The sequence below is a fragment of the Pleuronectes platessa genome, chromosome 23 (assembly GCF_947347685.1).
Source record: "Pleuronectes platessa chromosome 23, fPlePla1.1, whole genome shotgun sequence".
Taxonomy (NCBI): Eukaryota; Metazoa; Chordata; class Actinopteri; order Pleuronectiformes; family Pleuronectidae; genus Pleuronectes; species Pleuronectes platessa.
The window spans coordinates 7,465,574-7,479,351 of record NC_070648.1 but is presented as its reverse complement, the minus strand read 5'-3'; the positions used below and the strand labels follow the sequence as shown (position 1 = coordinate 7,479,351).

Below are 13,778 nucleotides of genomic sequence, written 5' to 3'. Positions count from 1 at the left end.
ATTGGCCAGCACGTTTCTATTGCATCTCTCTGCAAACACACACACACACAAACACAGACACACATACACACACACGCTTCAACACGATCCTCAGTTTGATTTTGATAAGCGATGGAACAAACCTTACGCGGGGAGAAGTGCAAACTAACAAAAAGCTGCGAGCTGCACAAGCCCCTGCGCCATAAAGCAACATTAACGAGGCTGCCAGCAGAGTTGGCACCGTGCAAACCACTGCTGGAGTGTGTGCGTGTGTGTGTGTGCGTGCGCTGTACAGTAGCATGGCAGACTGCAGTAAATACAGTGGTGAAGAGGCGGGGTTTGACATCTCGGCGCAGAAAACATCTCTAATCCAGTAATTCAGGTGCCGAAGTCGAGCGAGCCACTACCGCCGCGCACCAGCGAGCCGCAGCCGGGAGGGAAGCGCACGCCTCGCCCGCCACTGACCGGGGGGATTTACGGCAAGTGGACGTACGCAGCTGCTGCGGAGGAACAAGTCGGGAATCTCCTGGGAGGAGGAGGAGGAGGAAAAATAAGAAACGGGGCAAAGAGAGTAAAAGAAAGAAGGAGGAGGAGGTGGTGAAGGAGGAAGAGTGAAGTTTTCAGCCCGCTTCTCTTCTTCTTCGTGTCTCGGTGTGTTGTCGCTTCAAGCCTGAAGTCGCGATCTCTACCGAAACTCAGCCGGGAAACTCACTCACCCCGACACCGGCATTTAAAAAAAATTATTATTTCACAATCCACAAACTGAGGTGAGTTTATTTCCTTTTGATTAATTTGACTTCCTCAAAACTTTCCAGGTTTGTACGTGTGTGTGTGTGTGTGTGTGTGTGTGTGTGCGGGAGAGAGAGAGTGAACGTGGGGGCGGAAATGTCGCCGAACCTGGAGGCGCAGGTGAGTCGGAAACCAGGTAGGCCGAGTTTTAGCCTCTTCCCCTCGGTCACGTAGCCTCGCCGAGCCCCCCTGGAGTTCCGGGACGTGTTGTGGGACATGTTTACAACACGTTCGTGTAACTTGCCGCCGGTGTCTTCTCGCGAAAGTCCCCCTGGTCCCACTGTTGTTGTTGTTGTTGACAGCTAGCTACAAGTCGAGCTGTGTTGTTTTTGTCATGTTAAATTAATGTGTAGCTAGCTACCAGCAAAACAAGGCTAAAGTGCTAGCTCCTCCTGTGTTAACATTTAATTTCCACCTCCCTGTCATTGAATTGTGTGTTTTTAAAAACTCTTAAATACATGTACATGCTTTTATTTACTTTTTATTGTGTAAAAAAAAATACATATTTTAGTGTTGTGTGTATCACAGCCACAGTAAGCCTCCTGCCATGTTTTGCTATGTGGACTGAGAGGTTGTGTAATTGCTGCCCACCCTTCCTCTGTGTGTCTGCCCAAAACCACTCTGAAGTTTATGGGATCTCATTGGAAACTAATTGGCAGCCTCCACCTCACCTCATCCACTGCACCCAGTGAACTGGTCCCCCCCCTTTAATTCATTCCAGTGATAAGAACAACCCCCCCCCCCCCCCCCCCCCTTCCCCCCAGTCCTGAGCGGCAGACCTCAGCCCCATAAGCACCGCGATGACGAGGGAGTGAGATCACCAGCCCTATAAACATCATGCACACTCATCCTTCACAGTCATGCTTGTGGAACATTTCCTCCAGGACCCGACGGTGGCTCAAGTCAGTACGGAGGCATGCCGGAGAACCAGTTTGGACAGGAAAAAGCCTTGTGTCACCGTTTGTGGTTTCGTTTGTGTGCGAGCGTGTCAGGGAGCAAACTTGGACGAAGTGCACTTTCATGAGGTATCGTTGGCTTATTGTTTCCCTTTTGTGTTGATCGGGGCTCGATTCAGGGGGTTTGGAGGGGACAGGAGGATTGCAGTGGTCATCATCCTCATCATAGTCAAGTGGGAGGAAATCAAGGAAGCAATTTTGAGGGCAAAGAGGAGGATGTTGTATTTCAATTCAGTGTGGGATGCAGGAACATGCGCTTTTGTTCTCCCTTTTCCTCTGGTGGACGCTCTAAGGAATAATGGGTGACTCAGTGCGTTGTAGGTGACCTCTTAAGCTGTACGCAGTTGAACGTGGTGACCATGTGCTGGAAAGCGGCGAGCCACCGAGCAGGAAGCCCACACAGGAAACGGCCGGTGCGTTGATGCCCCGAGGGTTAAAACCATGTCTCCAGTCCGTAGGGAATTTTACAGTTTCAGTGTTGCTTCAGGGCTTTGTAGCGCAGGGTCACGTTTTATTGCTTCTCCTCCTCCTCCTGCATATTCTAACACTCTTGAGTATTTTCAGACTTCTCCCTGTTTACCCGGTCTCAACTCTAAATCAAGTTAAACGGAATAACTTGGGGGGGAAATCGGGGAAAACCGGTGCGCTAAGTTAGAGAAAATGTAAACATGATGTCAACGGTGGAGAGGAAATGTTCGTCCCCATGTCAGACACGTTAGTCACTTATTATAAAAACTCCAAACAAAGTAACGCTGTGAGATAACATTTAAAAAGAGATGTGACTTCATTCCATCTTAATACGAGTCGGCCTTCTAAGAAGTTCGCACGACTGCACCCAAAATAGAGAACTCGGGCTAAGTCAAGTTATAATAAAGTCAGTTATCGTCCACATGTTAAATGTCAGTGTCGGCGTGAATGGTTTCTATTCATCGGTTGTAAATTTACAAGACAAAATTCAACAGAACAGAAGTTGAGCCGAACCTAAAGCTGCAATTTCTAACAACAAATTAAATATAATCAGTTAATTTGTTCATTTCTTTTTTTATTTGGTTCTTTCAGCTTTTTCTGACGTTACAAATAGTTGAAAAATCACCCGAAAAGGCTGCTCACAGAGTTATTTTACGATTCAAGTTTGTATCTCAAACTTCTTTGTTTCTCTAGCAACAGTCTACCTTGGCTCTATATATCTATTTATGTCGCCAGGCAGATATTCGAGTTCATGTGTTTCACCCCAAAAAAACTGCGTGGGCTTTTCAACTGGAGGTGTGGAAGAAGTGGAAATAGTTTTTTTTTTTCTCCACCTCATATTTAACTGTCAAGGTATGACACAGTACGACACGACAAAGCTCTGAGGTTTGTGTCTCACTGAATTATGTTTTTGTTTTGTTATAAGCTGATGTGTGATGCACAGGGACACAAGTCTTTATTTTTCTCAAAGTTTGACATTTTAAAACTTTAAAAAAATACCAGACTTTGAACCTAATTCCCTGTAAGAAAAGCCATTTTTAAACAGTGAGTCAGAAGCTGCCTATTTCACACCAGGGTTGTTGTGCTCTCATTTTGCTTTGCGGTTCTGTGTAAAGTACAAACGCACAATAGATGGACATTGTTTTTCCATCTAGAAGCCATTAGAGGAGGTAGACACGGAGCCCAATTGATGTCTGTGGAAAAGGCAGAGCTGCCGTGATGGGTCAGATGCCGATTCTGTTTTGTTACACCTAACACCTCTGATTCTGGAACGCAGACATGTTCTCTTAAATCGCGCACTGTGGCAGCTATACGCCAGCTTTGTGTTAACAAGCCAAGCCGCAGCATAACAGACTTTCTGTTTAAAAGACACCAGATGAGGAGTAACACTCTTCTGTCATGCAGGTGGATAACACACCAACTTGATGGCTCCTCGACTTAACTCTCAAAATTTCAGAATATTTACAGAGGTGGAAAGTTTTGCTGTGGTTTAAGTGCATTGTGTTTTCTCAAAGAGTTGAATTAACATAATTATTTGAAAGATTTGTATGATCCATAAGTATTTATATGAGTTTAGGTCAAGAGAATTGTCTACCTTGTGTTTTAGGAAGTGAAATTTCCAGCTTAATCAGTCTGACAAAGGCCTCTTTATATGCATCAAATACTCCATCTGTCTGTGTGCCGTTCCCACGACGTGTTTCTAATTTCACCTCTTATAGACACTGAATTAGGGTGACTCAATTTCCCACAGATTGATTCAACAACTGCTCTTGGCATTACCATATAAAGGAGATCAATTGAATCATTCTTAATGAGGCTATCCATCAACAGATCACTAATAGATAAATTATAGCACCGGGCTCCCCGTGCCGTAACACCGAGCACGTCCACATCTCACCAGCTCCCCGAGCTTGTCAGAGCTGCTGAGGCACAGCTCACTCTTTGGCTGATTGCTCTGAGGTGCTAGCCCGAGCATTTTCTCCTATGACAAAGGAAAAAGGAATCAGTTTTGCTCTTTGCCTGACAAGTCAGAGCAAGGCTTTGTTTACAAAGGAAGACTGGACTTCCTGTACTGGTGCTCCTGAGAGAAAAAGTGAAATGACTTCTTTTGTTTGGCTTCTATAGTCAGATCTGTACTACAGACTTCCATGATGCAGTGACGTAGATTTTGTTTTGAACCTGTAATTCCTTTCTGTTTATTATCAAGGGACATATATTGCAATGCCTATTTTTCGGTGGACAGATCAGGACTGACAGTGACATAATTTTTTTTTAGTTCTTTTTAGTTTGACTTTTAAATTGTAAAGTTACAGGCTCTGTCCCTGTGTAGGATCAGTGTGACGCAGTAACATTTTGTAAATTCCCTGTGGCATTTTGGTTTAAAAAATGCTGGTTTGAATTGTTCCACTAACTCATAAATATGGGGGACAAAAATACAACATTCACGTTGAATTGTCAAGGAGCACAGGTTTTTAGAAACGGATACAGAGTGAGTAGTGATTCATTCTTAAAATATACATGTTAATGTCATTACTTTATGTGTCTGATGATTCACTGCAGCATGTTGCTAGAAGTTATGTCACCGCAGCCCCTCAGAACCTGGAGTGACTTTGTGATCAGGAAAATACTTTTATCAACTTAATGTTAGGAAATCATGGAGATAGAAAGTTTCACCATGCCTTTCACGATAGGAAGTGATAAACTGTTAAATAACAAAACAAAGAATCGATATTTATTTCCGAAAATAATCACTGCTCTAAAAGAAGAAATGCTATCCAGCAAACAGTTAAATGTTTTTAAAATACTTCTGATTATTGTTATTTTTCCACAAAAATTAAGAAATGAAAGTATATGTCATATTTTTAAACTCTTAGCATAGTATTCATTTTTGTTTTTGATTCTTTTTGCTATTTTTAAGCCCTGTTGACTGGTGCCTTTCGATATATAAAAATATCTATATATATATATATATATATATTTAACCTCTGAGTATTCATTTCACCCACAGTGATTTAAGATTGCATCATATCTCATATCAAATACACCTGATTTGAAAAAGGATCAAAAGTCAGTTGCAAATCAACATTGGCTCATTTCTGTTACCTGTCAAGATTAAGCCATTTAAGGTCAAAAACAACTTGAATTTTGTAAAGATTTGCCTGAAGAAAATTATAATATTCAGCACAGAGACCAGAAACGAAGGGTGTCAACAGCCATCTTGGCTTACATGAGCCGGTGACGTAATCCTTGCTCCTGGACAATGTTGCAACCAACCAGTTGAGTCATATTCTCCACCTGGGTTTGTAAACAAAGAAACTGCCTTCATTTGCAATTCATTATGAATGATCTATTTAAACCCTTTTAAAATTAATTTTTTATTCCAGTTTTTCTAAACATCTGCATATGAGCTGCAGTAATAATGTTCATGTTTGCATAGCCAACCGTCAAGACAATTTCAATACTTTATAAATAAACACTCTGTCGTCAGTATCCCTACTCGCATGTTAGGTACATGTTAACTCAGCAAGATTATAGTATAACAATGTCTTTCCCCACATGCTGATATTGAGAAACTTGTTCTGATCCTATCACAAAGGAAAACTAACTGACAGTGACAGTAATAGTATTGTTAATTACAGGCAAACATGCTTAAAGGAACCCTGATATTCTATTCCCCTCTGTGTAGAACTGATCCTCTTTGCCTCAAAGCAACAGAGCACCATAGAGAAATCACTTCACTGAATTGTGGTCAGCAATTTCATTCAGACTAAAATGTACTTTAGCGTAAGTGAGGTTGGCAGTTTATCAACTGGACCGCCGTAATGCAATCAAGGAGCCCAGAGTTTTATACAGTTTCAAATATTAGCTTCAGCCGTTGTCAGCAGTGTGGCGATGCAAAGGATGCTTCATTCTCCGTGCCATTAGACTGAATACTGGGGGACACGGGGCTGTATGGTATTGCTCTTTAAAGCATGGTATACTATTCTTTAACTGTAGGAATCAATGATTTGTAACCTGGTTCAGTGTTTAGTTGACTTGGAGTGAGTAGCAAACCGCAGTGATTGTTGACACCCTGCAATAAGAACAGATAAGATACTCTGCCAGGGAGTTCATGTTTTTATTGCTGTTTGTTTGGCTGTTAGCAAGATTACAAAACAACTATAGAACCAGTTTGTATTGAGACTTGGTGAAAAGGTTGGATATGGAAGAAGAAGGAGACTTTTTGGTGCGGATCCCGGCTTTTTTTAATCACTTTATGTAGCATTGAGACCACATTATTGAATTAAAAGGGGGTTGATGGTGGATGTATGCAGTAAATTCCAGTTATAATAATCCTATTCTGATAAAAGAATGATGGATTAAAGAAATGTATTCAAGCTCCTGACTCGTAAGCAGTTTCTCCTGTCAAAGAAATGTGATTAATATTGATTCAGTCTTACTACATGCTTACATTGATGTGACCATGCGTGCTTGGAGACAGCTTTAAACCGACACGTATGTATATATAGGGCCAACATGTTAGGGCAGGTAAAGTCGGGATATCTACACTTTTCCACTTGTCCCTGCACCCCCGAAACTAATCCGAAATTAGCTCTTGGGCAACTGTGAGTTGGACTGGGCTCAGAGGAATGCTGTTGTTGTGGTGGCTTTTTGTACAGACGTGCACATGTTTTTGTACATCATGCAGTGCTGCCGGTGATTGCTTCATGGAAACAAGGAAATTCAGGTTGCACCATTAAGCTACTGTGACTTGACAGTGTTGCCACATCACCATCCATTGAGGATTCCTGAAATACCAGGATGTCAATGTTGTCCGACTGGTTTTGGCTGAAACTTTGTTGGTTTCTAATCTGGAGACTTTTACAAGAGGGGAGTTTCATTGTTCTTACAAAGTAGGGCAGTATTTCTGTCCTCACTCCGAATAATAAAATGTTTGAGGTTTTATTTTCTTTGAGGTTATTTTTTTAGGTGTGAGGGACGAAAGCTGGATGAATCACCGCGTATCACACAAGGAAACTATGGCTCATTGTTGCTTCTTTGTCCTTTTTTCTAGGGGGTTGAAGTACATCTGCTCTGCCACAACCTCAGCTCACCACATACTCACACTTCCAGCTTTGTTATCATTTAGAATGACATAAAAGTATATCCTATAAAAATCAAAATACACGTTGTGTCTGCATGCACCTCTCGGGGTATTCGCTAATGTAATAAGCTAGACACAGCATCCTTCCACCTCACTCAGCACAAGCACATTCATCCATCAAACCCCTCCGAGTCGTTTCTGTTCAGCACTGCTTTCATCGGTGCACGGTGCACATTCACTGCAAATGTTGTCGGTGTTACTCATTATATTGTTTAAAGATGCATGGGCTGCAGGTTTCATAAATTGAACTGCATCTTCGGTGGTTTGTTGTATTTCCCACCACTGCTGGACCTGTGTTAAGAATTAGGTCAGGCTCTTTTGTCATCTTGTTTATTCAAGACTGACAATGTCTGGCCCAGTGAGTTGCTGAACAAACAACTTTACACCTAATCTTCACTCTAAGATCTACGGCTACATAGTTTGTTTTTTATTTTTTATCTGATCCTTTTTTTTAAGGATTTGAGCCTCTGATAACGTGTGACGGCTCTTTGTTATTGTAGCCGGTGTGTTTGAGATTAAATAATGAATCTGAAAATCTGGTGTAATTGGGGATTGTAGCACGGTGTTGAGTGATCGATATCGAGAACTGGCACAGACAGCGCTCTGCTGGTATCAATACCGAGAGATTGGGAAGACCCTTGTCAGTAGTGACAGCGGATCTTTACAGCAGGTGCTGTCAGTGGTTTATTTCTCCTGAGCACAAGTAATTGGAAGCGAATGAAGTCAAGCTGCACCTAACAGCACTTTCACTGTCGATTGAGTGTTACTGCTGTGTTGTATTTTTCTACTCTCTGCGTTCCTAATGTACAGTTTGCAATCATTATTGTCCATATTTTTTAAAGAAATTGAAGTATATCTGTTTATGTTTATGTTTACTTTCAACTTTGAAACACTTGACACACCTCAAGTGCAAAGGGTGCAAAAAGTTAATGTATAAGCTTTGTGGACAGGATATTGTAAGGTCCAGTTTGACATCTAACCCAGAACACTGAATGTAAGCTGCACTGTGAGATGCATAATATATTTCTGTTATTGTAAAACCACTTCCTCATTCTTGTGTGAAACCATTCAGTGAAAAAGGCAATTAAACACATTAAAAAAACAAGAAAGTGTTTCCGGGAAAGGCAAGAATCTGAAAGATCATCTAGTAGTAATGTTAAACTTTTATTTAATCTAATTTCTTTGTTTCTCTAGCACAGCCGCGGCCTGGATAAAACTTCACCATGGGGGAACCTCTTAGAGTGACGACTGACTGCAGCTGATTATCTTCAGTAGCACCAGGACCAACATTTGGATACAGTTTTCACCATCTCTAGTGAAGCTGTTGGAAAGCTCTGTGCAAAGCCATCAAGACGACAGGATGACTGAGGTGTGTTCCTGCGTGGTCAATACACATCTCATCGAAAGTATCAGACCGCTGATCATCAGAGGTTTCCCAAAACAAAGACTTGGACTGTAATATTACTTTTTTGGACTTTTATTTTTAAATTTTTTGAAAGTGAACAACCTTCGAATCTTCTACATGAGCCACAGCAATGGACTAGAGGCCCATGTGTAGCAGGACAGCTGTCACAGCTTGTGGAATAACGTAGCCCCAGACTGTTGGGGACTCACTTCCTCAGGGGGGCACAAGGGATCTGATCCCAGCCCCGACCTGCCCTGTCATCCGACCATCCCACCTATCTGAAGGCAGGCCCCGCTATCCAATGGCATGGGTCAAGTTCTTCAGGAAGCCGGGGGGCAATCTGGGGAAATCTTACCAGCCGGGGAGCATGCTGTCTCTGGCCCCGACCAAAGGACTTCTGAACGAGCCGGGCCAGAACAGCTGCTTCCTCAACAGCGCTGTGCAGGTACGTCTGCTCTGTCAATTATACTTAGTATTGTTAATTTTATTAAAAATAATAAGTTTGGTATGTAAAGTATTTTTCCTAACAAAGCACCATTTAGACTCCAGAAGACCATTGTTATTATCTAAGATAGTACACAAACTCACAAGAAGTTAGTAAATCCTTTATATACATAGGGGCTTGGTTGTGTAAAGTATAAAAATAATCAGTGGATCAATAAAATCTTGAACTCAAACAAAGGAAGTGAGGCCAGAATCTGTTATATGGCCCTATCTTCTAATAATTGAATGTATAATTTGGAATATAATCTTGTGCAAATTTTCCTTCTTTGCCTAAAATATTTAAAACTGCACAAAACAGGAATGATTGCAGAAAGTATCATATTTAATTGTTTTTAATTAAAAGTTGCTCCAAGCTTATTTTACCGCTCGTAAGCTAGCAGTTATTAACTTGTTGCTTCCTTCCTTTAGGAGCGGTGCACGTTCCACCCTCTAATATTCGACCATCACTTATTCAGAGACCGCTCAAAGCTAAATCTAAATCTGTCAGAGCTCCTCGCAGTTAATTGATGCGCTTGAAGGTTTCTTTTGACTAGTGGTATACTGGGTGGTGAGTTAGTTGCTCCCTGAAGTCAGCCACACAGTGAAGTCACTCTCTGAGACTGTGACTCAGTGGGTGAGACAACCGGCGAGGAGCTGGGTGAAGATGATCGTCCCCTTCGGGCTTTGTTTCTGTGAGCAAGTTGCTGCTGTCGCCCGGTGCTCATTCTCGTGACCTTGTAGATGTTTCCCCAATGTCCAAATGCCTTACATAAGAAATACCGCCCCATCCGTTTGCTTCAAAGACGCGTCTGTTATTCTTTGTTATTTGTTTAAAGGGCAACATGTTTAAAAAGATCCTCATGTTTTGATGCCTTTGTTTGGTTTATTATTTGTAAGAAACGCTCCAATACAAGGGTATTCATTAAAATATTTTAGTTACAAAACTCCTGACACCCTCCTCTTTCCTTCTGTATAGGTACTATGGCAGCTGGACATCTTCAGACGCAGTTTGAGGCAGCTTCCTGGACACTTCTGTTTAGGAGACTCCTGCATCTTTTGTGCATTAAAGGTAGGGGGGAAGTCTGAATGTTTGAAAGGAGTCAACACTGGGAAGAAACTGTGTGTTCTGTTCGTTTTGTAGATTCTGCAACTTGTTTAGTGACTTATCGAGACCATTGTGTATTCAGCGGCGATTGTGACACAAATGCTTTTAACAAACACAATGTCCCACAGTCCACGTGCAAACAAGTCCTTGCTTCTCTTCTTCAGGGCATTTTCTCCCAGTTCCAGCACAGCCGAGAGCGAGCCCTGCCCTCTGACAACCTGCGTCACGCCTTGGCAGAGACCTTTAAGGACGAGCAGCGCTTCCAGCTGGGCTTCATGGATGATGCCGCAGAGTGCTTTGTAAGTTCCTGTGGCAACCCGGCTCCTCCTGGGGGGGGAGGGAGAAGGGATGTGTGTATGTTTATGCGGCACGCTGCCACACAGTTTCGGGGGAATGCGCTGCAACAAACTGTTTGGCGAGGTCACTGAAAGAGCTTCTGTCCCTCCCTTCCCCTCCCATCAACCCCTGCCACATTGCCTCTAAATATTATCATGACAGGTTATATAAGGGCCAAAGACGCTGTGTTTGAATCTCCCCTTTCTTTTTTGGCACTATATTACGTCGCATCATTTCTGTGCTTATTTACAAGTCGATTTCATTCTTCTTTCACCATTTTTACATATCGGTTCCAGTTTTTCTGGCAAAACAAAGCATTGTTCTGCAGTGTAATTATCTTTTCTTTTTTTTTGTTCCAGTTTTATTTAGAGTCCAACCAACAAACACAAAACCGACTCTGCAGCTTTATTCTCCATCCGTGTCTCCTTTTGTCCATCAGGCTTAATTACGTTGATAACTTCTGCTTAATGACAGTAGACCCAGCGAGCACAGATGTATCCTGATTTTATCCCACAGCCACTGTTTATCCTCTTAGGAAGTTCAATTACACAGCAATGGATAAACAAAGGCGAGCGGCTTATTTCTCTGGAGCAGAAGTGGAATGCTCTGTACTGTATGTGAACACTGGGTAACAAGTGTGAGCATCAACTCCCTCCAAAGAGGAGAATAGCCACAAACCTACCACTTGAATGCAAAGACAACTTATGCATGTGTTTTCTGTCTGCAAGCTCCCTTCCTGCAAAACATCACCAGTAAACTTTTCACTGAAGCTAACTTGTCAGAGTTGGTATCTTTTCCCGACAATCTTATTTCTTAATCCGGCAAAGATCTTTGCCTGGAGTGTTTGCCATGTGACGCACTGTCTGCAGCACGCCGGGGTAGAATTTATATGAGGAGTTGGCCGGTGCCATATTAACAGACTGTGAAGTTGTGCCTGTAACCTTTTGCAGGCCTGCCTCGCAGCCCTTAATCTTTTATAAACTCACCAGTTCTCCATAGAAACAAGAGGGATCACAAATGGTGTTGCTCTTTAAATGTGTTTCCTTGCAATGTTAGCTTTTTTACGGAAAGACTCTCAAATTGCTGTGTCCCATTGCGCTGCAATCTAGCTCTGGGTAATGTGTGTATTGGAGTAAAAGAACATAAATAAACAGCCTGTGGTAATTGCAAAGAACTTTTCCTTTCCGAGAAAGCAGATGGAAATATTTGCCTCATACCTGATAGATCCCCTGTTCTGTCTTAGGAAAACATACTGGAGAGGATCCACCTGCACATTGTGCCTGAGGAGACAGATGCCTGCACTTCAAAGTCTTGCATCACGCATCAGAAGTTTGCTATGTCACTTTATGAGCAGGTCAGTGAAGGGACAGCATTCGTATAAGTATTTTATATTATTTTACTCCACATAGTAAAGTTTTTTTTTCTGCTGCATCATTCTGTAAAAAAGTGAGGTCAGGAATGTGTCAATTAAGCCTGATGTATTTTATTTAAATGTAAGGGAGCGACGTTAATTATGATTTTAATGTCACTGTCTTTTTGTTGTCGATGTTTTTGCTCATACAGTGTTTGTTTTGCCATTTTTGCACAGCCCCTACAGTATTGCAAAAGCTGAATATACACACACACACACACACACACACACACACACACACACACACACACACACACACACACACACACACACACACACACACACACACACACAGACAGGTACATGAATCACTGTCTGAGACGGTAGAAATCCAATCCGTCATGTTTTGATACTGGGTTGCCCCAGTGGAATAAGGAGGGTGTTTCTGGTCAGATTCCACTGTGCTACAGCAGCAGCACTACCAGATAAATCACAGATGGTGTACACATAAATTCCTGCACAACACAGACACTACCCTGCCCTGTGGCTGTGATGCCCATCGCCGACTCTGTCCGCGTCCCGACCCGGCTCTATCTCTGAATCAAGCAGATACTGTGCCTGTGCACTAAATCCCTCGGTGGATTCTGCTCCGCCGTTACTTCAGGGCTCCCAGCACCAGCAAATATAAAAGGCCTAAATGAGGATTGCATGTGTCAGTGAGGAGATTTATAACTTCAGAAATTAAATTGAATGCCTGATAATGCCAATCATAAACCCACAGTTTATTGCACGAGGAAAAGCAGCAAAACCGGCATGTCTTAATCTCTTGCCATAATTTATACAACTAAAAGACTTTTGTAGGAGCGTAACATTTTCTGATGACATGCTGACTTGGCGAAGTCCTTGGCAGTGGCTGCTGAACTCACACCAATTTATCTTTTTTTGTATCTCTTTCTTGTGTCTGTCTCTCTCTCTCTCTCCCCCCCGGTCTCTCTGCCTCTCTCCCCCTTGCAGTCTGTGTGCCGTAGCTGTGGGGCGTCATCCGACCCGCTGCCGTTTACTGAGCTGGTGCATTATGTCTCCACCACCGCACTCTGGTAAGGCAAAGGCAACGTGAAACTTTTCTTTCCTTTTTCGCACCACTCTGTTTTTGCATTTCACTTCCTGCATATTTCTGTACGTACACACAGCGTTTTTTCTCCTTTCTCCCAACAAACATCAATCACTCTGCATCTCCTCAGTCAACAGACGCTTCAGCGCAGAGAAGAGTCCTTCGGGGATCTGTTACAAGCAGCGAGTACGATAGGGGACCTTCGGAACTGTCCTGTAAGTTGTGCTGCAAAAGCCTTTCATGGTGGTTGAGTGGCTGTTAAATTAGATAAGCCATTTTAGGTTGTCCTCAGAATCTCAAACATATTATTATTTTTCGACATTCCTTGTGACTGATTATTTACTTAAACATACTTTTTGTTTTGTTTTATTCTAGAGCAACTGTGGTCAGAGGATTAAGATCAGACGGGTCCTCATGAACTCCCCAGAAATAGTGACCATCGGCTTCGTGTGGGACTCTGACCAGTCAGACCTCACCGAGGATGTTATCCGCTCCCTCGGACCTCATCTCAGTCTCTCTGCAGTGAGTAGGATTCATAAATAATTAACTCATGAGTTTTGTTTTTACCATTTTCCTATATACCATTTTATATTTTGTGACCTGTAAGGTACTGTAATATCAGTATGAACATTCCTGTGAGTGAGAGGATGTT

General features: G+C 42.5%; 1 protein-coding gene across 5 annotated transcripts in view; it reads left to right on the top strand.

The window, feature by feature from the left end:
• Positions 1-376: 376 nt before the first annotated feature.
• Positions 377-13,778, top strand: part of LOC128430313 (inactive ubiquitin carboxyl-terminal hydrolase 53) — a 30,760-nt gene continuing 17,358 nt past the window's right edge. For 2 of the 5 annotated variants that reach the window (XM_053416358.1, XM_053416354.1), the window contains exons 1-8: positions 379-746; positions 8,530-9,185; positions 10,200-10,292; positions 10,493-10,627; positions 11,908-12,018; positions 13,030-13,112; positions 13,257-13,341; positions 13,502-13,648. In XM_053416358.1, coding sequence (XP_053272333.1) covers positions 9,042-9,185; positions 10,200-10,292; positions 10,493-10,627; positions 11,908-12,018; positions 13,030-13,112; positions 13,257-13,341; positions 13,502-13,648 — 798 coding nt within the window. In that variant the 5' untranslated portion in view covers positions 379-746; positions 8,530-9,041. Of the gene's footprint in view, positions 747-1,609; positions 1,794-8,529; positions 9,186-10,199; positions 10,293-10,492; positions 10,628-11,907; positions 12,019-13,029; positions 13,113-13,256; positions 13,342-13,501; positions 13,649-13,778 lie in introns of those variants that run through there. The other 3 variants (XM_053416355.1, XM_053416357.1, XM_053416356.1) reach the window with 3 other exon arrangements.